This window comes from Rosa chinensis, chromosome 6, assembly GCF_002994745.2.
Source record: "Rosa chinensis cultivar Old Blush chromosome 6, RchiOBHm-V2, whole genome shotgun sequence".
NCBI lineage: Eukaryota > Viridiplantae > Streptophyta > Magnoliopsida > Rosales > Rosaceae > Rosa > Rosa chinensis.
The window spans coordinates 12339116-12363973 of record NC_037093.1 but is presented as its reverse complement, the minus strand read 5'-3'; the positions used below and the strand labels follow the sequence as shown (position 1 = coordinate 12363973).

The 24858-nt window shown below is 36.3% G+C and overlaps 2 protein-coding genes, 3 long non-coding RNA genes and 1 other non-coding gene across 17 annotated transcripts; 3 read left to right on the top strand and 3 right to left on the bottom strand.

Moving 5' to 3' along the window:
* Positions 1-788: 788 nt before the first annotated feature.
* LOC112174386 (EKC/KEOPS complex subunit Tprkb) lies at positions 789-6701 on the bottom strand. Of its 11 annotated transcripts, none has more exons than XM_040508767.1 (12): positions 6397-6701; positions 6024-6199; positions 4947-5051; positions 4661-4705; positions 4207-4288; positions 3191-3288; positions 2609-2709; positions 1956-2022; positions 1715-1833; positions 1533-1632; positions 1332-1424; positions 789-1237 (listed from the first exon to the last, which is right to left on the bottom strand). In XM_040508767.1, exons 7-12 carry the CDS (start codon positions 2674-2676, stop codon positions 1151-1153), a joined length of 534 nt encoding a protein of 177 aa, XP_040364701.1. In that variant the 5' UTR covers positions 2677-2709; positions 3191-3288; positions 4207-4288; positions 4661-4705; positions 4947-5051; positions 6024-6199; positions 6397-6701; the 3' UTR covers positions 789-1150. The 11 variants fall into 11 exon arrangements, with proteins under 11 accessions (XP_040364701.1, XP_040364703.1, XP_040364704.1 ...); XM_040508769.1 differs by having other exon boundaries at positions 4207-4308; positions 4947-5029; XM_040508770.1 differs by having other exon boundaries at positions 3191-3259; positions 4207-4308; positions 4947-5029.
* A 261-nt stretch (positions 6702-6962) lies between these two features.
* LOC112174643 lies at positions 6963-9375 on the top strand. 2 transcript variants are annotated; one of them, XR_005802121.1, is made up of 4 exons: positions 6963-7220; positions 8432-8578; positions 8716-8856; positions 8996-9375. It is a non-coding gene; the product is annotated as an uncharacterized LOC112174643 (long non-coding RNA). The 2 variants fall into 2 exon arrangements; XR_002926112.2 differs by having other exon boundaries at positions 6964-7220; positions 8716-8749.
* A 2792-nt stretch (positions 9376-12167) lies between these two features.
* LOC112173004 lies at positions 12168-18986 on the bottom strand. Its single transcript, XR_002925422.2, has 3 exons — positions 18809-18986; positions 18581-18681; positions 12168-12374 (listed from the first exon to the last, which is right to left on the bottom strand). It is a non-coding gene; the product is annotated as an uncharacterized LOC112173004 (long non-coding RNA).
* LOC112173003 lies at positions 16789-17999 on the top strand. Its single transcript, XR_002925421.2, has 2 exons — positions 16789-16962; positions 17800-17999. It is a non-coding gene; the product is annotated as an uncharacterized LOC112173003 (long non-coding RNA).
* A 369-nt stretch (positions 18987-19355) lies between the features above and the next one.
* On the bottom strand, positions 19356-19428 carry TRNAR-CCU. The gene has a single exon. It is a non-coding gene; the product is annotated as a tRNA-Arg (tRNA).
* Positions 19429-19851: 423 nt separating this feature from the next.
* On the top strand, positions 19852-23856 carry LOC112169484 (probable LRR receptor-like serine/threonine-protein kinase At1g67720). Its single transcript, XM_024306520.2, has 9 exons — positions 19852-20032; positions 20587-21151; positions 22075-22538; positions 22638-22773; positions 22928-22999; positions 23102-23170; positions 23289-23360; positions 23440-23507; positions 23602-23856. Exons 1-9 carry the CDS (start codon positions 19909-19911, stop codon positions 23604-23606), a joined length of 1575 nt encoding a protein of 524 aa, XP_024162288.2. The 5' UTR covers positions 19852-19908; the 3' UTR covers positions 23607-23856.
* Positions 23857-24858: the final 1002 nt, after the last annotated feature.

Genomic DNA, 24858 nt, shown 5'->3' with positions numbered 1-24858 from the left:
GGGCAAATAGGTGCAAATGTTGTGAATCATAACATTTAGAATGCATGCCTAAATTTGAAAGAGATAATTTTTCCGATATTTCCAAATGCGAGTTTTGTGAACACTTCTTTTTCTTTTTCTTTTTTTGAACTTTTTATTCTTTGGTAAGAATCGTCCTCAACTTTCACATGTCCTTTGGTGTACAAGCATGCGTCTTCCTCTTGTATTATTTGCCCCATCCTATCCTTTTCTCTCTCTTTTTAATAGAAGCGATAATCTTATTAATCAGATAGTAACATTACAAAGGAATCTATCATAGGGTGGCTCGATAAAAGTTCTCCATGCATAATATTACACTCCAAAATATATGAAAGGCCCAAGAACACAATTGTTAAGCAGAATACAAAGCTAAAGTAAAATAAGTCAACCCCACACCGAAATTAAACTATGTGATGCCCCATAAAGTCCACCCATACCGGTAAAGAACCAAGCGAGAAAGATCCGAAGAAGAAGATCCATGAGAAAATGAGAGGAAGGAAAAGCAAGATAAAATAGAGGTCAAACCAATATTGTCAACGGAAAGTATTGAGGATACCTAGAGCTACTACAGCTGCTAGTCTGCTACTCGGGTTAAGACAAAAGTTGTTTGGTTGCTAATGGCTAAATCAAATTTTCCGGTTTAATCCCAACTTTGGAAATTGCTTTTCTAATGGCTAAAGTCTTATTCCTTTTTTCTTGTTCTGTTTCTCATTTTGTTTTAGCTGTAATAGAAATATAGAATATACATGGTCCTTGCAAATTGATGTCTCTCTAATGCATCCGGAAATTTTCTTAGTTAAATTCGAAGGGGCCAAATAACTCATTTTCTCAATTATCTCTTGAAAATTGAGCTAATAACGAACAGTTTTCTTAGCGATAATCAGTGATGATAAGGTGGGATTACTCTTCTCAGCCTCACAATTTAAGGTAATATTGCATAGTTTCATTACAGGGTCTATAGGCTATAGCCTCGCAATTTAAAATTCCAGCTTTGCTGAAAATTACTCCAAACACCAGCAGACGGTTCAATTTGCTAATCAAAAACAGTGAAATCCTCCACTTTTCTGTTCCCTTGGCCACCTAATTGTACCCTCAATACCCAGAACATCAAACGAGTTGCAATGCTTTCTTCTCACAAGGCATCACGAGCAGCAATCCGGCATGTAATAGCATCAGCAAGTGAGGATATCCCCAACTCCTGGCTAGTTATCTTATAATGCTGAAAACACAAATGTTGATAATAATCATTAACTAGAAAAACCACCATCATAGGAAAACAAGTAGCAGCTAAAGTGAACAAGATGCACACATACCTTCTGCATCTGGGCTTGGTCAGCCCTCCCTCCCAGCTCCTCCAAATCAATCTCTTTTCCATTGACAAGTTTCTCTATTGCTTTCTGTTCTATCTACTACAACAAGGAAATTATCAAAACCGGAAGGGCGAACAATTTTCTGCCCTACGGAAGCAATAAAAGGTTTGAACTGCTACATCTTACAAGACAGAGGGATCTTACCTCATCAGAAGTAGCATTGAAACGGGCAGCAAGCACATAAGTTGAACTCTCGGAGATGCCACATCTTTTCAAGGATTCTGTGATCTGGTCATGATCAAAGCTAAAGTTTAGATATTTTCAGCAACGGGGAAGTAAGGAATAAATCATAGACCATAATAGTTAATTGGAAATTGATTACATGCTTGGATCCTGAGTAGTTATAAACAAGCTCAGAATGAAGAGTGCGTGTTGTCAGTGAGTCTCGGGACTTGGATATAAGTGTCTTATGTGCAGCTGCAAGCAATGGGAAAACATCTGGGATCTGTTTCCATGGTGAATGAAGGTAGCATTAGTGACACTCAGCAACAAGCATCTCAGAAAAGAAATACAAATTTGAGAGAAAAAAATATATATACAAGTTGGTCAAAGCATATAGGACTATACAAGTGACGCATTCAGAAATGCAACTTCCGGCTCTAATGTCGCAGCTTGCATAGAATCAAGCAGTTCCCTGCAAGATAATAGGTTTACTAAGGACTTTAGTTCTCACATAACGTATGTAATAACAGACACTGAACTTATTGCAGGTGAATGTTTCAGGGGAGAAGAATTAAGTCGATACTCTCATTTAGAATTACTCACACAGCATACATGGCAGGGAGTTTTATTCAAATATAACTCAAATAGATGTGCTCATTCTTACTTCTATTTTGGATGAGACTCCAACTTTTACTTGAGCTTAAACCCCATTTCAGTGTTCATAACTCTAAATTTGTTCCTTTGGTTCCTTTGGGGACGTAACTTACATTCACAAGCAATGATAATCTGGTTACAATTAGAACTATGCTACGAGATACATCATGATTGCCGAAAAGAAGAAGCAAAGTTTCTCACCGTCACATATATATATATATATATATATATATATATAAATGAAGTTACGAACAAGTTCATATTTATGCACCAATATCTAAGAGCACAAAATCCCCAATATTGTCCTACAGGATAGCAATGCATTCATAGGATGTATTCCCGGAATTTTCCACGAGAAAGAAACACCCAATTAAACTGGGCTTCAACAGAGGGAGAAAACGTACTTGGAATTGGTGACTTCAATGAAGAGAGCAAGAGAGAGAGTGCTTCCATTGACCTCAAACAACTTCATTGTCAGTCCTTCAAAGTAGTGAGCTTTGTGACACTGCAACAAAACAACGGAATCGAAGCTCACAATTTCTTAACTGGAATACAGAATCAAACAGCTCCCAAACAGTACTTTGCCAATTAGTAATCCAATGGTGAAAGTAAGCAGGCTAATAGTTTATCAGAGAAAACAAAAAGGCTTAAACGTATTCAATAGCTACAATCAATTGCATAGTAATTATGCCAAGAACAAGTAGAAGAACACGAAGTCACTTCCAGGTGCATTTCTAGAGCATAATGCCAATAACAAGTAGAAGAAGAACACTTGCAACTAAGCTAGTAGAATGAAAATTGAATCCTATCTAAAAGTTTGAAGCTGGACCCAGAAACTTAATAGCTTTTCCACAACTCGTTAATTAAAATCTATGGCAAATTCCCCACCCAATCCCTTTTAGAATCAGAATTGATGTTTTATAAAAATCAAATCTTTAATCAGACCAAATATTTCTGTAAAAGAGTTGGCAAGAGTTTTCTTTTACCTTTTAGAATCTGGAGACGACGCTGCTGCTGCTGTATCGAGTTTACTAGATACAGTTTCCCGCGCTTTGCTGCGGGAGTTAATATGATACTAATGAAACTGAAAATGAAGCAGACAAAAGTTTTTGAAATTGAAGTAAAGATCTAATCTAAGAGGGAGTGCAAGGAGTCTGCAAGGAAGTTCAGGCAAAGTTCAGTTGGTAGTGTTGTTCAGTTGGATGCGAAATTGTACTCAAGGACTCCCAACTGAACTTTGGTTGAACTTCCCTGGAAACTTCTTGAATTGCTCCAGGACTCCAAATAATGTGCACATTACGCGGAAATTTGTGCTTCCGTGAGCCACAACCAAAACAAAACCATTATTTAAACCAGAGCCATTATTAAAAGTATAGATGAATAAATAAGGATATAGATTGAAAACAATTGTTTTTTGATAATTGAAGTCCAAAATTGATCCCAAACCCACAATTGATCCCAAACCCAAAACTGATAATTGTAGTTGTGCTTCATTATTTTCAATAAAATCTGACCTCCAACCTCTTCCAACCTATTACTGAAATCGCAAACTCCACAACAAACAATATCCTTGAAACATGAACACCCATATCTGATTCTACCAATTTCTTATTTCAAGAACAACTCATCATTTCCTTCTCATAAATATGCACTACTGTTATAAACTTCAAACCGTAGACATGGAAACCATAAGGAACATAAAACCTCAAAATTCCAACTTCTAAAATCCTAACCACAACTGAAAATTGATTATATCATCTTCTAGAACTCGATCAGTAACATAGCCTTAAAATCCACCACAGTAGTTTATAAATAAATAAAAAAGAGCAATTTTTCTGCTATCAAATGTTTCAATATTTGCAGAACATCAAGTAAATCCCCAAACCCAATCACCAAACACCAATGTTTTGAACTCAAACAACTAAAAGCATCCCTTATTTCATATACAAATCAAGAACATAGCAATTAATCAAGAACATAGAATAAAAACAAAAGGTAATACCTAATTAAGTCGATGCTGGATGCGGCAAAATCCAATCAACAAAGCAAAAACAGGGACATACTCCAGTCCACAATACTGAAAACTGCGAAACCAACAGAGACACTATTCAAATTCATAAAGTTTGGATTATCTGGCTTGACATTTTAAATTAATTTGGTACCTCACAATTTATTTTTTACCACAAATAAAACTAAAAGTATTTGAATTATATATATCCAGGGGCACCATCCCTGAGCAAAACCCAATATTTACCTTAGTTATTTTGACTAAACATTGAATTAAACAATTGATTCATGGCTTTTATTGTTCAATCATTAGTTATTGAATTAATCCATAGGGCTGGGTCTCTCTCTCTCTCTCCATTTGGGTTACACACTGAGAGTGCAGCAATTAACTTATTTTGATAATATTTTAAACATCAATCATTCTGGTGCAGACCGAAAATCAACCTTACCTTCAATCACTGAAATCCGAAACCCAGCAACACTTCTTCTGTTTTCTGCAACCCAATTTCAAAAAACAATACAAACAATCAATAACCAACAATATAGATCCTTGGCTTTATTCAGAATCTTAGTTATCTGAAAATAATGAAGCACAGCTACATCAATTGAATGAAAAAATTATAGCAATATTGAAAAATAAAAAAAAAGGGGGCACTGATTATATGTGTAACCCAGCCCTTGCAAAACCAACTGACGAAGAATAAATGAAACAAATTAGAAGCGATGGTCCCTCACCTAGTTGATCTAGGACGATTATCTTCAAAACCCAAGCACGATTGGTTTAGTTGTAGCAGATCCCCTACCCAAACACAATTATCCTGAAACCAAAGATAAACCAAACTGTTAAAAGTCAGAAACAGAAATGAAGACACATTAATACAACAATACCAGAAAATAGAAATTTGGTACATACACCTCCCCTAATCTCAGTAAAAATTTAATCTTCACTTTACCCTATTCTACTGGAAAAAAAAAAAAAAAAAAAAACTGTGCATCTTCTTTGTCCGCTTCTCCTCACTATCTCTCTCTGTTGCTCATGCTTAACTCAAGTCACATGCTCTCCATTGCTGCTTTCTGACTTTTGGTTCTTGGAATTTTAATTACACACCTACCTAGTTACACTTCACAGTTTCTTCATGACCAAAGACCACTTTAGGTCCCCTTGATACTGCTTTTGTAGGAAGAACTTCTGTTTTATAAGCTTCTCAAGTGCATTTCTACAGGTGCTTTGTTAAAAAGCATGTAACACCTCAGTTACTTTTGTGAAACGCTACATTTCTACAGGTGCTTTGTTAAAAAGCATGTAACACCTCAGTTACTTTTGTGAAACGCTACCAAAAACACTTTCAACTCTCAAATTAGCAAAAGCCAAAAGGGCTCTGGGCATGAATAACTCTCCCTATAACCCTTCTCCATTTAATGATGTTTACTTTTGGTCTAATTTATTTAAAGTCCACCTCTGAACCACACCAACTTTTGGTTATGGTCATTAATCCCTGGGCTTTCACCCCTATTTCTCTTTGGTATTGTAATCTGGGTCTCTCTCTCTCTCTCCATTTTGGTGAAGCATGAAGACGGAGTACTACAGAAGGAGGAGTAGATACAATAAACTAAGCAGCTTGGAAAGTAGTGATGATGAAGAAGATCAAGACCAGAAGAGTCCAATTTTTGAAAGTGATTAAGCCAATATCACTTTCACAGTGCAATTGAGCCAGACTGATTGCAAAACAATTGACCAAGACTGATTGCAAAATCGTTGCAGATATATTCAATAAAAATCAAAACTAACCCAACTTTGATTCACACCCATACCTCTTCTCCTGCTGAAACCGGATCCAACCCTTGCTATCGACCTCTACTTCGCTGTCAGTGTTTCTGTCTCCCCCTTCTCCTGTTGAAAGATCCCTCCCAAAACTTGAATAACAGTGAAATTCTTCTTTTCCTTCTCCTTTTTCTTCTTCTTCTTCTTCTTCTTCTTTTCTTTGCTTCTGTTTCAACAAAATCCCAAAAGAAAAAACGGTTGTATTTCGATCTAATGAAATAGAAACCCAACCTCTATCGAGGACTAAAGAGTTGATCATCGGTGTTGCTACAGAAGAGAAAACAAATCCCAAAAACAATACAGACAATCAACGACAACCGATCAATCATCCGAAGACCAGATTAAGAAAAATGAAAAACTCACCAACGATGAACTTTAGCCAAACCGTCAAACCCAAGGACTGAAATCGCCTTCCGCAAGAGCGCGTTTGCAAAGATCTATAATTGAAAAAACTGAACAAATGAAAACCGCGCGCAACACAACCCTGTTCTCCTTAAACGACCGCAGAGAAAAGAAGAAGCAATCCACTGATTATAGAAATCCAGATCACACTCCCAATTTAGATCACAGCCGTAGAAAAGAGACAAAGCAACCCACTCTCTCAATTTAGATTAGACGACTGACGACTCTAGAAGAGAGAAGAATATAAAGATCGACACACAGAAAAACAAAAAAATCTCAAATGGCAGAACCGTCTTATCTGACCCTCCGGCACTGTAACTGTAATTAAGAACAAAACAATGGGCAAAAGCGTCATTTTACTGTTCACTCAAATGAACAATCCTTATGAATAGGGTCTGCTTTAGATGTATGTATAATTATAATTATAAATATACAAAAGTAAAATGGGATTTGTCAACAGTACACACAGTGTTTTTCCGGATTTGCCCCCAAAACAGATAGACATCTATCAAAACAAAAAAAAAAACGAGTCGTCGCTGTATGCGCCTGGACATACCCAAGAGGCCAAGACCAAGTATCTCTTGCTTCGGGAAGCATCTGTTTACACTTTACACCGACCTCCACTGTTACACCCAAATGCCCAAATCGGTGATCCCAATAGTACCGATTCTTCCGTGTCTTCTACTGCCGTATAAGCGAGATTGAGAGAGTTTGGTTCGTTGCTTTTGATCTGTGAATTTGGATTTGCTTTCTCTCTTTCTGCTCATTATCTCCTCTAATTTCAGGTTGGATTCGTTTGTTAGTTGTGTATTCTATGTTTTTTCGATGTGTGATTTTGTGATAGGCTTCTGAATCAGTTTTCGTTGGGTCTTTTATCAAGGCCATGTTCTTCTTTCTGAAATCATATATATCAATAATTGTGTTTGATCTCTTTCACCAAAGAGTCTAAATAGCTACATGTAATGGTGATGTCTGTTGTTAAAATAAGAAATAGAAGAATGAGTAAGCATGTCCCGCAGGAAAATGCAATGATTTTGAGTAAACATGTCCCGCAGGTTTATTTAATTGACCTGCAAGAGTTTTATTTATTTTCATAAGTTAGCACAGTTTCTATAACTTCTATTTAGTATCTACACTCAATTTTCCACTATTGCAATTTCCCATTGAGCTTCCCGTTTTGAATTAACCACTCCTTTAATCAGCATTTAAATGACATATTTTTCACATAAGTTCATCATAATCATATAAGTTTATCAAAAATCACCATCCCATTGTTAAATGAATCAATTTGATTGTCAATTTTGATTTTCCAAATGTCTTTAGAGCTGCAGGCTGCTGCAATTATCTTCTTTGATTTTGTCTATGCTTCCTTTCCTTTCATTTCTTTAGTTTGTCTGCTCATCTTGGTCACCAAAGTTTACAAGAAAAGAAAAGATTGTACCAATCTCAATTCCTTAAGTTCTGGCATATCATTTCTTTTATATTCACTTTAGTCGTTTAGATTGTCACAAAACCTCATTACCGGTAAAATTTTTATCTATTTTTCTCCAGTTAAGGCTCAAGCTGTAGTTTTCAAATGTTTAGATTCTTAGATATCACTTCTATTAAATCTGCTGATAGTATTTAACTATTTATTAATTCAAGAGTTCGATTGGAGTTTGAAGTTTTTTGTGATCAGAGTACTGATCAACATGGCTAAGCCTTACACAAAGGATGATATGTACCATTGTTTTGATTGCCTGTTTCTCACAAGGTTTGATAATTACGTTCAGCATTTATAATAACAAGTTGTTCTGTTAGTAATCATGTCATAAAGCTGTGTTGAGTGCTGATGCTTTCTCTAAGATCAAGTTGGTTAAAGGGTTGGAATGCCATATATGATACAGCAGGAATTTTTGGTTTTTCTATGTGATTCTAATTATGGTTGGAAGATAATTGAATTTGATCCGAGTATTTGATGCTGTCTTGCTCTTCCTGATGCTCTTTTTTATATCAGAAAGCTATATAACAAGATCAGGAGTTGCAATTGCTTTTTGTAGAGTTGTCTCTATGAACTGAACCTTTCAACGCAGTGCTCATGTGGAAGCTGAAAGTATTGAGAAACACCAATACCATATGAAGCTAATGGAACGCTACAATGGTGGTAATAATTCTCATTTCATGTCTATATTTTTGTATTCTTCAGTATCGTGCAAGTATCGATCTTCATACTTAATCTTTGTAATAGTTATGTTCCGATTCCTTATACAGTTTCATCTTAAACTGGAATTTTTGATACAGTTGCCATTCGAGATGCGGACTGTTGCCATTCGAGGTGCGGACTGTTGTTTGATTTATCTGTAACTATGTATACTAAGTTTCATCTTAAACTGGAATTTTTGATACTGTTGCCATTCGAGATGCGGACTGTTGCCATTCGAGGTGCGGACTGTTGTTTGATTTATCTGTAACTATGTATACTAAGTTTCATCTTAAACTGGAATTTTTGATACTGTTGCCATTCGAGATGCGGACTGTTGTTTCCGATTCCTTATAAGTTCTGTAACTATGTATACTACAGTTGCCATTCGAGACGCGGACTGTTGTTTGATTCCAGAGTCCCCCTTCTTTCTTAAAGGACGACTTGGACTTTTTGAATACATTGAAAAATGACTTGAAGAAAATGGACATATGGTTATTGTGATCGTTGAGGGAGCAGGACAGGGTCTTATTTCAGAGAGGTTGCAATCCGTGAACCAGCAAGATGCTTCAGGAAACAAGCTACTTAAAGATGTTGGGTTTCTTGGTCTGCAAGATTTTGATCACCTGAGCATGAACTTTCTACAATTTGTTATTGTATTTATGAAATGATGCAGACGAACTTGCTTAGCCTATTAACTCCCACAAATTGATATGAGGATGTGCAGTTGCAATGTTATAATTGATATAGCATTTTGTGCATATTATAATGATAATAAGTGAATAGTAAATTTAATAAAGGATACACCAATGAATTACTGACTGAAGATAAAATGAAATATCCAAACCGCCAAAAATATAAAAAATACAAAGTGAAAGCATTTAGGTAGAGATTAGTAATAATATTTGCTACAGAAACTTATAAATGTAAGCATGACAATCATTAGAGAGATGTAAACCTTTATTTTTATTTTACCTTAATATAAACGATGATATTTAGCAACTACATAAATTTTAATTATTCACTGTCAAATATAAACGATGATTTAACGTCTCTGCATAAATTTTTAATATCCGCTATCAAAAATCATCTAAAAAATAATTAAATTATGCCAGTTATTTGTCCCGCAGCATCGCGCGGGCACTGCATCTAGTATATACAAAAGAGAAACAAAATAATAATAAATAAAAAAACAAATCATGAAAAAACAAACATAACGAAAATCAATCATGATTGCCAAATGCCTAGACATCTCAAACCAAACTCCATAAGATTAACGCAAGTTCAAGCAATATGACCACAAAAACCACGAAAACTAACTATAAACTCATAAAACATTTGATCACCACTCCAAACCATTTGACCATTATAAATTTTCACTTGACCTGAACAAAAAGCATTTAGAAATCTTCTCCCACAAATTAAGACTGTGTCATCCTAGAAGTACGCTACACATTGAAATACTAATGTGTTAATAAATCTTGGTATTCGCAAATTCCAATTACACCACTAATTATGCAGTTTAAGTCACTTAATCGTTCACTTAAAATTTGACCATCTATATGCAGTTTAAGTATGATTAAATAGCCTCTTTGATTGCACGATACTATGATGATCATAATTCAGAATAAACTGATATAAAGTAAGACAACCATTTCGTGAACCTATCTTTAACTAATTAGCTGTCCTATTGTCCCAACCATTTCAGATAATTGAGTATTGCTTTGAGAAAGTCTAAATTGGACAATACTGAATCAAATTCCAAGTTATATCTATGTAGAATCAAATTCCAAGTTATATCTATGTAGAACCAAATTTGAAAAGCAATGATGTCCTCGTGACTGAAATTTATATAAAATAAATAAATAAATTTAAAAAAAAAAAAAAAAAAAAAAGAGATAGAGAGAGAGAACAGTAGTTAATTGTGAAAAATGTGGAAATTGTCTACAATCTTGTTTGTTGTAATTTCAAAAACTCAAGATTCTAAACCCCATATAATTTTACTCTATATTTGCGACTAATGTAGTAAAGCATAATTTTACTCTATATTTTAGTCTATAGATAACACTAACACTAAATTAATTGCCATTCTGTAGTTTTTATGTCTATTTTGGAATTTTGTTCCTCTTGTAAGACTCTAAAGGTAACAGTAACACTAAATCAGTTGGCATCTAAGTTTTCATTGCTGGATTGTATATTTGTATTGGCTATTGTATATTTGTTACTTGTCTTTTCAATTAGACAAACACAGAGAACAACTGAACTCATCAATTAGATCTATAGAAGTCAAAACCCCAATGATGAACATGAAAAATACTTGAGGCTTTTAAGAAAATAATGAAATAAATCCTAATGGGCAGAGCTTGCTTTATGATACTTTATTTGTATTGTTTCACATATAGTTGATACACCAAAAATCAAACACCTAAGAGCTATGCATTTGTCCTCATCTGATGAGCTATGCATTTGTCCTCATCTGATGAGCTATGCATTCTCATATATCCCAAACCAGTTGCATTGCGTAATTAATGATAGTGACATACTTGAATGTGCAAATTTCCAAATATACAATGACGTAGAAGGTTTGTAAATCAAAAAGAAAAAAATGGCGGCATACTTTTAATGAGAAATGGACTGTCCTAGTTCCCTAGATTGCTAATATGATATAGTTCGATCAATTCGCAGTAAAGCTATTTATATATATATATAAATATATATATATATATATATATATATATATATATATACAGATCCTATCCAGAGCGAGGCATCGCTTTGAAATTTCAGAGCGAGGTTAGGGTTTAGGGTCACTTTTCGGTCGCATATCCACATCTCAACCGTTCAGTTTCTAGGTACTAATGTATAGATCATCTCTGCAAAATTTCAGCCAAATTGATGGTCGTTAAGGCATTGATAACTGTCTTAAATCTAGTACGGTTCAAGTTGGACAGATTCAGTTCGTCCATTGGTTTAAGCGAGTTGAATACCTTAAAGACCATCAATTTGGCTGAAATTTTGCAGAGATGATCTATACATTAGTACCTAGAAACTGAACGGTTGAGATGTGGATATGCGACCGAAAAGTGACCCTAAACCCTAACCTCGCTCTGAAATTTCAAAGCGATGCCTCGCTCTGGATAGGATCTGATATATATATATATCTTTTTGCACACATACATCAAACATCTCTTACTCCACCAATCTATATTTGATCAAAAGTTTCGACAGTGTTGGACCTTTAATTGCTGTCGCTCTAGAGTACTGTTATTCCAAAGCAGTCCTTTCAATTAAAGTAACTTTGGACATCACTAAGTTTGTTATCATCAACAATACGACCTTACCTTTATCATCTGCATATCTGAACCGCTATTTTGAGCTTACACTCGAAATAACTGTTGAATATATGAGACTGATTTGAAGATTAAAACAATAAGCTCGTTTTCATATTAACAAAGTGTGACAACCAAAGCATGCCCTAAGTAAATCTAACATACATATAAATTGATCATGTGATAAAAGCATTGGAATCGAATCACAATTCTATAATCCAGCCATCATATTATATGCACATTTCAGAAACTACATATAATCCAAAATTTTTCATTTTGCCGAATGAAAGTTAGGAGAAACTAACTCACAGAGTCAGCTGCACAATTATGCAGTTTGATCTGAGTGTTGCAGGGTCAAAATAAGCAGAGCATTCGTCCACGTTTAGTCACAACAGGAAACAAAATTTGTCGCTGTCATTCAAAACAATCACCTGCAAATACAGATAATTACACATTAAAAATTGACATCAATGATAAAAAAAGGCCTAGAATAAAAACTCAATTGGAACATGAAGGTTTCATCAAGAACTGTTCATAACCACTGTCTGTGTGTTTTCATGAAGCAAGATATGCATGACTGTAGGAATGAGTTTACTACTTCAAACCAACAAAAACGAAGACCACAAATGAAAAATAGCAAAAAGCTTGATACCAAAAAGTAGCAGAGCATATAAAAATAATTTAGTTCTTATTTGTGATTGCCGTACTAAACTGGAATGCTATAACATATTATACTATATATTAAAGGAGGGTGCGGGATTTACTGTTCATCATCGGCTTAGTAACAGTACCGGCTCGAGCCGAGCCGATGATTGAAATTACAATTTTGTCCTTTTTTGGTAATTTACGGCCTTGCCATCTGCCCTAAATATAAAAATTCTTCTCCAGTTTGCGCCCAATTTTTTTCTTTCCTTTTCTCTCGCTCAGTCGCTCTGCTGACTCTCCTAGCTCTGAACTGTACGGAGCTTTCAAATTTCAATTGGTTTTGGAGAAAGCTCAGAAGCTACAAGCTACAACTTGAAGGCACCAATTAAACAACATAGTTTGCAATTCAGCGATTACATTTCAATTGATGGGAAGTTGTAAACCTAATCGAGAAGAGAAGGAAGAAGATGTATATGGGTAATTGGGTATTGTGGTTTAATTTGCAATGCTTTTTCACGTCTTCAGATATCCTAGAATGGTGCTCTAATTGATTTCCCAGGTTTCAAACTCTGTGCATGTATAAGTTTTTGTGCGGTTTTGGGTTTTTTTTTTTTTCCTTTCTTTTTTCCAAATCTCGGTTGCTTCTAATAGCTTCTGCTTCGCGGTCTTGGTTATTAATGATTTTGATTTGTTCGTTTTAGGTATTTTAGTCGCCTGCTTAAAGCTTTGAAATTAGGTTCCGGAGCCTTTGGGTCCGATAGAGGAATTTGAGTTGCAATCTTCTTCAGGTTAGACCTTTTTTTATTTCCAAGAAAATAAGTTTTTTGAAATTTTTAGCTGGTTTTGAAATTGGCATTCAAAAATTTATGTTCTTAAATTGTTCTTTTGTTGCTGATATTGCTTGCTTCTATGTTTTGGGGTTTACTCTTGAGTTTGTGAAGGGTAAAGATTGATTCTTTTCTCATGTAAATTAAGGGAACTGATGGGAATTTAAAGAAATGGGGTTTATGTTGTTAGTTAAAACGGGATGTGTGTCCCGCTAAACAAAGTTTGGGTCTTTTCTCATGTAAATTGAGAGGGTTGAAGGGAATTTGAAGAGATAGAACAGGTATACGTTCTATTCTGATTTTTGAATTTGGTTTGATTTCTGTTGTGATGTTCTTTTAAATGATTATGTCTAAAAATTAACTGTTCTCATCTCATACAGTAGATGACAAAGCTTCAAACTCTTATTTGGTTGGAGGGCAATATCGACAGAAAGAGTCCTCTGAAAATTTCAACTACTCCACAAGATTATGGTATGAATCTTCTAATATTGACATTGATAATTGTGAGAGATGTGTGGGTTCCTTACTAGAGGAATGTTATTGTAACGTCTCGTATCTCAATTACCCGTTTACTAGTCATTTGGACGGTAAACGACCTTTATTTTCACTTTTACTATCGTTTCAGTACGTTTAGTGGCCCTAAAAGTTGACTTTTCGTTCGGGTCAAAATTTGAGAAAATTTCCTTCATGAAAGTTGTAGAGGGCGTTAAACCGAGCGCGTGCATATGTGGTACGTAAAAATCGGAGTTCGTGTACGAAAGTTATGAGTGATTTAAGAAAGTTACTGTTCATGGTAAGAAAATTATATATATATAAGGAAAATTACTGTGGTAGGTTTCCAAAACCCTAAACCCACCTTTCTCTCTCCTCTCCCCCGATTTTCCCCTCTTTCTTCTTCGGGAAATCCTTCTTCCCTTCGATTGGCCGCCGTCCGGCCATCACCCGGCAGAAAGCCGGCCACCACAGGGTCGCCTCCTCCCCCTGGTCACGCTGGTGCCCTTAGTTTTCGACGACTTGGCCGGAAAATCTCGATTTCACGCTGGGAAGGTAACGGTTGCAGTTTTGGGATTTTGCCAATTTCCGGCCATTCCGGCCACCTCCGGCCACCGTATTCACATCGAAGGTTCGGTTTTTGCAGGAGATTATTTTGCCTAAGGTCTTGCTTCTCAATTTGCAGTGTAGATGTCGAATCGATCGAACCCGATTCTAGGGTTCTTGAGCTTTTCTGGAAAATTTTCACCGGCTTGATTCGACCACTTCGAGGTAAAATTGGATGATGTTATAGTTGAGAAGTTGGTTGGGCTTGTCGTGTAGATGCTAGTGCCGGAGTTGGGTGGCCATCGGAGGTAGTGGCCGCCGGCGCGTGGGGCCCACGCGCTGCCACTGTGGCGGCGCGTGGAGGCGTGTGTGGGCAGTGTTTTAATTTCAGTTTTAGCCCTTTAAATTGTATAATTGTTGTAGAGGTTAAATATGTGATTTTGGTTAAGTTTGGGAGAAGTTTGACATGGATTATGAATTTCCGAAGTTTGGGAGTTTCGGTTATTGAATTGTGGCAATCCGACCTTCGGATTTCCCTTGTTCCGATATGGAATACATTAATTGACGGATGGATATTAATGGTGAAGTTTGATTGGGTGTGGAAGAGGATTGGAGAAGTTGAGATTGGGTTTTGAGATTAATTATTGATTATCGTAAATAGTTATCAAATTGTTGTTTACGGATTATAATTGTGTACAGGACGTGATACCGACCTATCGCTTGACGAGGATCCTTACGCTTGGATACCACGTTAGCCGTATATCGTGAGTGGGCTTTTATTTTTTAAAGATTGATGCATGCATATATATTTATTTGCTTATTTTCTTCCGAGTTGATTATTTTATTTATCCATTTACCTTCTTCAGCATACGGTTATTTTCGGAAACGGTTTTGGTTAATTGATTTACTTGGAGATTTTATGGCGTGCGGGGTCACGTCATTGGATTACGCTTATCTTCTTTTATTTATTTATTTCCAATGTGATTTCCGGATTTATACTATTTATATTATACTTATATTCGGCAATTTGAGATTTCTATGAGATTCGATGAAGTTAATCTTTTTACTTATTTATATCCTATCTATTTTGTTGATGAGATTATTTTGGCGTGTGGAACACGTCGTTGGAAATTCAATTACGAGAATTGGGGAAGTTTTATGGATTTATATGGTTTTCGGATTTTCTTTTGCCATACTTTGGGTGACTTATCATTGCTAGCATTGATTTCCGCCTTTGTGGCGCGGTGATGGGATCACCGTAGCCCTTCCGCCTTTGTGGCGCAGGTTACTGTCTCTGTGACAGTAATTCTGTAGCCCGGTATCCTATCGCTACACTTAGTGGCGTAAGGGTATATTACGGGAGTTATGGGAGTATTTTAGCCTGGGAGACTCACTCGTATGGCTATCGCCTTCCCCTACTCACTTTACTACTTAGCTAGCGGGGCTAGCTCGATTTTTGTTTAACCAGCGGGGCTGGTCTTACTTCCCTTGAGTATCAGAGTTCCAACTTTTTCTTATAAATCGTATGTGACTAGCGGGGCTAGTCGGTTTTCATGAGTGGAACTCCTCTTGTTTTATTTTCGTTAATCATTGCATGCATCGGAAGTTTTTAGATAAATAAATGTGGGAAAGTATAAAATCCCTTTTATTTGAAATTGTTTATTTTTGTCCACTCACGCTAACGTTTTCATATACTTTTCCCTGGGCCCTTCGGTTTCAAATGCCCAGTTCGCAGTGTAGCTGTTCGGCTTAGGAGTTGAGGCTTAGCACCACCGCTGTCATCTATCCCTCGTAGGTTACTTGCTAACCTACTATGTGTATCATTGTTCTTTTGGTTCTAGACTACTCTGATAACCTTGAGATTTTTGTATTATCATTGTAACCTATGACTTGGTTGTAATTTGAGTTAATTGGATAATTTGGTACTCTAAATTGTGAAGTTGTGCGGTTTTGGGAGCAGGGTGGCTCCAGGAGTTTTGGGAGGGTTGTTTAGAAGTGAAATTGAAATTCTACAGGTTTTGGGTTACCCATTTTTAAGGGAGGTTATGCCGAAATTTTTGGTAAACCTTCTTTAAAGGTGGGTCCCGCGGGGCCACTTCGGATTCCAGGGTGGAATCCGGGGCGGACCCTGTCAGTTATGAACTTAGTGCGTTGCCATTTTTTTTCATTTTCTACAGAAAAATCCTTAATGAACAAAATCAGAATTACATTAATAGCATATACATGATTACTTATGTCCTATGCTAACATACAATGTTTCTTCAACTAACAGGGCACTAATTATGGTGATCATGATTTGACTGTGTGTGTAAAAACTCAAGAGGAAGTTGATGAAGACATGATCAGTAAAATGCCAGATGATGTTCTTTGCTTTCAGGTCAAGATAGGTTGCTATTCTGTACATATTCTTAAACACCTTTGTGGAGAGGAGACCTCACGTATTCCAAATGATGAAGAACCCAGTTGTGATGGCGTAAGCAGACTTGCAAACCATACATTCAGCCATATGGTGAGAAATGGATTAGAATCTAAACTCTGAAACTTATTTTTGACATACTCAGAAGGAGAGGTTTGGTTTTGAAGTTCATTGAGCTTTTTTGTTGTATAGTATTAAAAAAAAAAAAAACTTTTTCCTCCGAGTTTGATGAGTTTTTTTTCTCTGCTTCTTATTACTCGCTTACTCTGCTTGGCACTAGCTGATCGTTCATGTATATGGGGCTTATTAGTTCTTAACTCAACATGTCTTATTAAGTTTTAAGGGACAATCTGTTTTCTCAAATTAGCATGACAGATTAAAAAGTAAAATCTACATCCTAAATTTGAAACTTCTGACTATCAATAGCTACATCTTCTTCCTTCAGTTGACACCTATAGTTATTTGATCTATAACTTCTTATGTCGTACTGAGATTTGGTATATCAGTGAGAGATTCTATCTTTGTGAAGGACAGTGTTATTAACCTACATGTAGTTATTATTTTACAGTAATAAGCAGTTACATAAACTTTTTTTTTTTTTTATAGAAATCAGTGTGTTAAATTCTTCCCTTCTGTGTTGGTATGGAGTATAGGTTTGCTCTTGCTCCTATATGTTTCTGTCTGGAGAAATGTTTTTGAATTGCTTCGAGGTATAGAAATGATGCGATAACTCATGAAAGCTGTTTATGATTCCAAAGCAACTTTCAACTGTATAAAAATCTCAAGTTGTTTTAAATTTGGGAAAACTACAAACTTCCTTCTGCCATGAAATTACAGTAGAGATCGAAAGTTATTGTGAAATGGTTTTTTATTTTAACGCTGTGTTTACTTTGCACCTGAAGGGATTCGCTGCCATTTTATATTTTGCAGGGCAAGCATTACCCCTGGAGCTGTATTGATCGTTATGGCTGGAAGATTCAAGGGCAATAGGGTTGTCTTTTTGAAGCATCATTCTTCTTGCTTGCTTTTGGTCACTGTTAAGTTATTGTTTTTCTTCACTATGTGAGAAATTGTTTTTACTTTTGGTTACCAAGTAGTGCCTTTTGATGAATGTTACATGTAGTTTGCTATGTTTGAGTGTCATTGTGGATGTATAATGTATGTAATGTTTGCAAATGTAGTATTATTGCTGACCACCCGCAGCATCGCGCGGGCTGCAATACCTAGTATATGTTATAGGTGGCTAGGCCTGTGTTTCATTTGCATCAGAACAAATACATAGTGAGGTAGCTATACAAATGCCAACTAATTATTCCAAAAGTAGATGACTCACTAATCATACAATAACATCAATTAAGGACTGAATTAAAGAGCAAGAACAACACCTCCTACAGCAACGCTAAATACTGATCTTCAAACCAGATTATCCCTTTAGAATCTAATCTTCAATTTAATAACATGCATCAAAGCCGCTTTTTATGTTTTTTTTTTTTTAGGGGCGTCAGATCTTCAAAGCCACATTCTAACTATTTTGATCATAGAGGTGGGAGAGTTGTGAGCGGTAAGTTGTGATTCCTCATTTCGAATATGCCCATTTCTTGTTAAATAACATTATAACAAACCCAGAAAAAATTTCAAATCCAATCCTTGACCAACCAAATATACAACCCAGAAGAAATTTCAAATCAAATTCTCAAAAAGCCACAAATACCTTCCACTTGTGTTCTTTTAATCAAGAGCTTCCAGTCTGTCTCTTCTCCTTCTCTTCCTTCTTCCCCGTTCTGTTCTCCCTTTCTTTCGTCTCGCCTCTTTCTTTGTATTGGCCGAACACAAAAATCCGGATGGGGAAAAAAAAAACACAAAACAAAAACAGTTTTTATCGAGTGCTAAAACCGATCATCTCGAAGAGTCAATACCCTGAAAATTCAATTGCGCTAACCTTGGTTCTGAGCTTGGTTCTGCAGCAAAGATGGTGGCTTTGCGGTTGTCTGAGAAGTGGTTTTCTGGGTCGGCTTTGTTTTGGAAGTTATGGTCGGCAACACAGTTATTTGTGAGGTGGATTTTGACTCGCGTGAGAGATTGGAGCAGACGGCTCTAAAAGAGAGAAGAAGCTTAGATATTCAGATACGATCATACGATACACAGCGGAACAAAAAAATCTCAAAGGAGGGCAGAACGGTCTTTTCCAGCCCCAAGAACTATTCCTGACTGTTCCTAAGCCCAGGCACTGTTCCTTACTGTTGCCTTAGGAACAGTAAAACAGTGGAACTCAACTTTCGTATATAGTAAATGATGAGGAGGATTGATGCTCCTCAGTTGAATGACCCAAGCAGGTTCCAAAAACAATCCTCCCAAATAGTGGGAACCCAGAGTAAATTAGGGTTTGGAATCGTCCAATTTCTTCTGCCCAAACGACGTCGTTTGGGAAGGCCAAAAGTGAACAAATAAAAAAAGGAAAATAAATTTAAAAAAAAACCCTTTGAAATCGCGCCAGGTAGGGGTCGAACCTACGACTTTCTGCTTAGGAAACAGACGCTCTATCCACTGAGCTACAGGCGCTTGGTTGTTCTGTCTTTGTTGTAGAAAGATATTAATCGGCTTGTTCTTGGGGAGATGAAACCCAACGAAACCTTTATAAAAAGGGGTCTTTTCACTCTTTCTAAATGTGGGAGAGAGCTCTACATTTTACGTTGATCTCTTCCTCAGACTTCCTCTAATATTGACTCTATACGGTGATCTACGATCAAAACAACTTTAGCTTTATGAGACTTTGCATATAACCAATGTTGGATACAAAATAAATTTGTTTGGTCTTTATTTTACAATATATATATATTATTGTAATTTCATAATAAAAATTATTCTAACAACTGTAGAAAAATTTAAATAATATTGACTTGGTCAAACATGTGCTTGTGTAGTCTGTCTATCTTCAAGCAGAGCCCTTGATGTGTCAAATTGAACCAGGTCATCCCCAGCCTCCACTTTGGCCCGTATTCCTGTATTTCTCAAGAAAACTAAAAATTCCCATGGTTTTGCATGTTTTGGCTTTTTTTCTGGGCAAAGCTTTTGTGCCTTCCCAGGACAAACATGTCCCTCTGGCTCCTACTCCTATGGATGGTCACCATTCCTCTCCAAGCCAACTCTCAAAGTAACCCTAGAGGTCTGTACACATAATTATTAAACCACATTTTGTTCATTTTGCTTTTGGGATTTTTTAATATTGGCATTTTCACCCTAAACAATCCAACATTATCCTCTAGTTGATTGCTAAGATGATTGTTAAACCCATTTTGTTAATTTTCTCTGTTGGGGTTTGTTAATGGGTTTTCCCTTGTTTGTCTATGGGACAATTTAGACATGATTGATTTTCAGATTAGGGTTTGGGTCTTTATATTTCATATCAGCAAGTTTACATGATAAACCAAATTTTCAGGTTTGATCCCAATTTTCGGAAATTGTTTTTCTAATGGCTAAAGTTCTGTTCTTTTTTCTTGGTCCGTTTCTCATTTTGTTTTAGCTGTAATAGAATATAATGGTCCTTGCAAATTGATGTCTCTCTAAGGCATCTGGAAATTTTCTTGGTTAAATTGGAAGGGACCAAATAACTCTTTTTCTCAATATCTCTTGCAAATTGAGCTAAATATATCAAGAATTTACCTTAATGTCATATGAAAATTTATGTATGTGTTCTCTAAAGCACTACCAAAACTGCAGGTTACCTCCTAAACTGTGGCGCTGGGGCCTCATCCAATAATGATGTGATCGTAGGTAGCCTGAAGTATGTCACAGATGAAGGTTACATATCAGTTGGAAAAACGAGCAACATCAAGCAGAAAGACTTGGTTCCCATACTCACTACATTGCGCTATTTTCCAGACAAGTCTGGGCGAAAATATTGTTATGAATTTCCAGTGATCAAAGATGGAAAGTACCTTGTGAGGACGACTTACTATTATGGTGGTTTTGATGGTGGGAAGGAGCCACCGGTGTTTGACCAAATCGTGGATGGGACAAAGTGGAGTGTAGTTAACACAACAGAGGACTTTGCCAATGGACTTAGCTCGTATTATGAGATGGTGGTGTCGGCAAAGGGGAAGGAACTAAGTGTGTGTCTTGCTAGGAATAACATGACGGGGACTGATTCTAGTCCCTTCATCTCAGCTCTTGAGCTGGAGTACTTGGATGACTCGGTGTATAACTCCACCGATTTTAACAAGTATGGACTTAGTACTGTGGCAAGGGCGAACTTCGGAACTCCTACTAATGGTGACGTAATTGGGTACGAACTCCACTCCTCCTTTATTACGCACTGCATTTTTAATAATTTGATATTGTTGTACTAGATGACATGTTAAAGTACATCTAATACCATTGGTATCCTGTGTATACATAACTAATGAGGCAGGACTAATCTATAGAACTGAGTTCTACCTCTATTAGATAGGTACTCTACAATATGATCCAGATGATTTTATTGTAATTATCTTGGTACCAGTTGTTAGCTTGATATATGTTTGTTTGATGAGGTTATAGGAATTATCTAATTTGGCAAAGAGCTATAGTTTGTGAGGTTCAAACCTCTAATTCTCATCTCCCACTGTTGATATGAGTTGTAGTGTGGATCTGCACTTCCATATTTTCCTCAGTATTTGTTTGCAACTCCATGCTACATGAGGTGTGATTTTAAATAAAGGTGTTGGCTTTATAACGGCTTAAGATTTTGAGTGCAATGGTTTTTTTAATAGAAGTACGTACTACTACATCTGTCACATCTGTTGATCCATCTTGGTAAGAAATGTACGTAGTCACAATGTTGCCCATAAAAAGTTTCTCTTTTTATGCTAGCAAATATCAACCTTAGGTTACGTGAGAGGGTCATTTGAAAGTCATTTATGTTGTTGTAATACTACATTAATTGTATTTGTCGTTGATCCACCTTTGTAGAAATGTCATAGCAAAGTTGGCCGTAAAAAATTTCTTTCTTTGTACACGAGTGAAAACGAATCTTGAGTTATAATGCTGGAGATGAAATATTTGTGAAGATAAACCAGAAGGAAATATAAGTTAATTTCATCTTTGAATTTGGGCTTGTTTTTTGTGTCAAATCTATGTCATCTAGTGTAGACATCCATTAGGAATCAGCTGCAATTATAAATCATGAAGCACTATGGTCTGATGGTGAATGTGTAAATTTGAACTTAGCTTTCCAGATGACAAATTCAACCGGTTATGGCAACCATTCAAGGACAAGAACCCTGTGTCCACTAACAAGGCCGATGTCACTCCCTCTGATTTCTGGAATGTCCCACCAGCAAAATTATTCGAGAATTCTATCACAACAAGCCGAGGGAAGGAACTTCAGCTCCAGTGGCCACCTGTGTCACTCCCCAACGCAGCTTACTACATTGCATTGTATTTCCAGGACAACCGGAACCCAAGCCCTTTTAGTTGGAGAGTCTTCAATGTTTCAGTGAATGGCAAGCCCTTCTCTGGCAATCTCAATGTCACCACCAAGGGTTTAACAGTTTATGCAGCACAGTGGCCTCTGTCTGGAAAGACTGAGATTGTCCTAGCCCCTGCCGGGGGCATGGCTGTTGGGCCGGTCATCACTGCTGGTGAGATCATGCAGATTTTTCCTCTTGGATTAGCAACGCTCCACAGAGATGGTACATGGACTATTTAATCTCATGATTATTGTTTATCAAACACATCTTCTCTCTCTGGTTTAAAACAAGATTGTAATTTCTTGTTTGATTTTACTTTAGTCGAGGCAATGCATGAGGTGAAAAGGAGTTTTGAGAACCCACCTTCCGATTGGAGTGGCGATCCTTGTTTGCCTGAAGCCAATTCTTGGACTGGTGTTACATGTTCTCATGGAAATTCTTCTCGAGTGATATCTCTGTAAGTTCACAAAGATGTTTTACATACTAACTTCTTTTAACGTGGCATATATATTTGTATATCGTACTTATAAGATGATTCAATTCGTAGATAATTTTACCCTAGAGGATTTAATATTGATCTGCAGTCAATATGTTTGTCCTGTCATGTGAAGGAATTTAACTAGCGTCGGGCTATCTGGGTCACTATCACCAAACATGGCAAACTTAACTGCCCTACACCATATGTAAGTAATCATGCAATTGTTAATTATGTTACCAGCTTTCATGGGCTTCTCTCATCAAACCACCTTTTAAATGGTGCCTTTGATGGCATTATTTCCTTGCAGTTGGCTTGGCGATAACAAACTTAAAGGCGAGATCCCAGACATGGGCTCATTAAAGGAGTTGGAAACTTTGTAAGATATAGCTAGTCTTATAAGTATTCATTTTTCTATGACTTTCCCATACTTAATTATCAATCCATGCATATGTCTTCTGCAATGCTTGATTCTGTTCTCTGTTATCCTGGTAAAGGCATCTGGAGAACAACCAGCTTGAAGGACAAATCCCTGAATCATTAGGCAAACTTCCAAAATTACGTGAGATGTGAGTATTTGAAAAACAATTAATAGATCAGTCACATGTTTGTTTTAATGTTTTGTGGTAACATGCTTTTGGTTTACAGATATCTTCAGAATAACAAACTTAAGGGCAATGTGCCTGACACGCGACAAACGAAGAAAATACAGATCAGTAAGAAACAACAACCTTAATTTCTAGTTTGCATTTCATTAATTTGTGACTTTGTGGACACATATTAAGGTAACACTTGCAAACAACATTGCAGGTTGAAAAATCAGGAAGAGAGCAGATCAAAACTCCGGCTAAGATGTAATTTAAAAATTGTAGTTGCTGTAATGGAACTAAAAGAGTTGAGATTGACAGGAATGGAGCGATTGCATCATCGCGTGGAGAGACAACAGAGTGGGATTTATGAGCCCTAGATCAGTACTAGTTTGGTTTGGGAAGGTCTTCATGTCAATGTATCTCCTTTAATTTTCTCAAAATATCACCCCATACTTCAAACTCAACACAATAATTCCACCAGGACTGAAACCAAGACCTCAATCTCCACTAGAAAACCGTCTAAACAACAAACACCAAAACCTTGGCTCAAAATAATACTTATTTAAACTAATCAATAACTGAAAAACAAAATTCTAACAGAACCAGGGAAAAAAAAAAAGCTATGCCATCATGGAAAATTCTGCAATACATACATACAATTATCACTTTCAGAACTTAATTACTACCGAGGGAGCGAGGATCTTATTTACCTTAACACATATTTTTTCTTATTTATCACATGAGTCCTCAAAATGATAAATAGTAAATAAAATAAGATATGTATGAGTGATGTTAATGTACCATACTTTTACCCCTGCCGCCATGACCCACATACACATTGTAGCTTATAGGGATGGCAATGGGGAAGGTAGGGTAAGGGGATTAAATTACCATCCCCATACCCGACTTCATTCTTCATCCCCATACCCTTCCCAATCCCCGTATAAGATACTGGGGATTCCCCGTCCCCATCCCCATTGGGGATTAGGTCCCCATACCCGCCTCAATCCCCATTAAGAATATTACCAATTTATTATATAAAAATTTATACAAACAATTATGGATTGTAAAATATGAAGTTAAAATTGAACATTAAAATAAAATAAATTTCTTATTTCAATTAAGGAAAATTAATATGTTGATAAAGATCTTTTATTAAAAGAATCTTCTTCTTTTTTAACATATTTATTAACAAAATTTAAATATTGACAAAAGATGAAGTTTACATAAATATTTATTTATAAATAATATCAAAAAAATATATATATATATATATATAATAAATAAACAAATATATATATATATATATATATTTCGTATAATTCTTATTGGGTGGGTATGGGGATGGGGATCAAAATATCATCCCCGCCCCGTACCCGATTTCAGAAATCGAATACTGGGGATTCCCATCCCCGTTACCCGATTTTCCCCGAATTTCTCCCCATTAGGGTCGAATACCCTATGGGTACCCTACCCG

What these genes read in the sequence shown, in the direction of transcription:
- LOC112169484 (XM_024306520.2), top strand. Translation starts at nt 19,909, where the DNA reads ATGTTTTGGCTTTTTTTCTGGGCAAAGCTTTTGTGCCTTCCCAGGACA. An exon ending in CTCTCAAAGTAACCCTAGAG is followed by an intron (nt 20,033 to 20,586) that starts GTCTGTACACAT and finishes CCAAAACTGCAG; the next exon opens with GTTACCTCCTAAACTGTGGC. An exon ending in TCTTCTCGAGTGATATCTCT is followed by an intron (nt 22,774 to 22,927) that starts GTAAGTTCACAA and finishes TGTCATGTGAAG; the next exon opens with GAATTTAACTAGCGTCGGGC.
- LOC112174386 (XM_040508767.1), bottom strand. Translation starts at nt 2,676, where the DNA reads ATGAAGTTGTTTGAGGTCAATGGAAGCACTCTCTCTCTTGCTCTCTTC. An exon ending in TCAATGCTACTTCTGATGAG is followed by an intron (nt 1,425 to 1,532) that starts GTAAGATCCCTC and finishes TTGTTGTAGTAG; the next exon opens with ATAGAACAGAAAGCAATAGA. An exon ending in ACCAAGCCCAGATGCAGAAG is followed by an intron (nt 1,238 to 1,331) that starts GTATGTGTGCAT and finishes TTGTGTTTTCAG; the next exon opens with CATTATAAGATAACTAGCCA.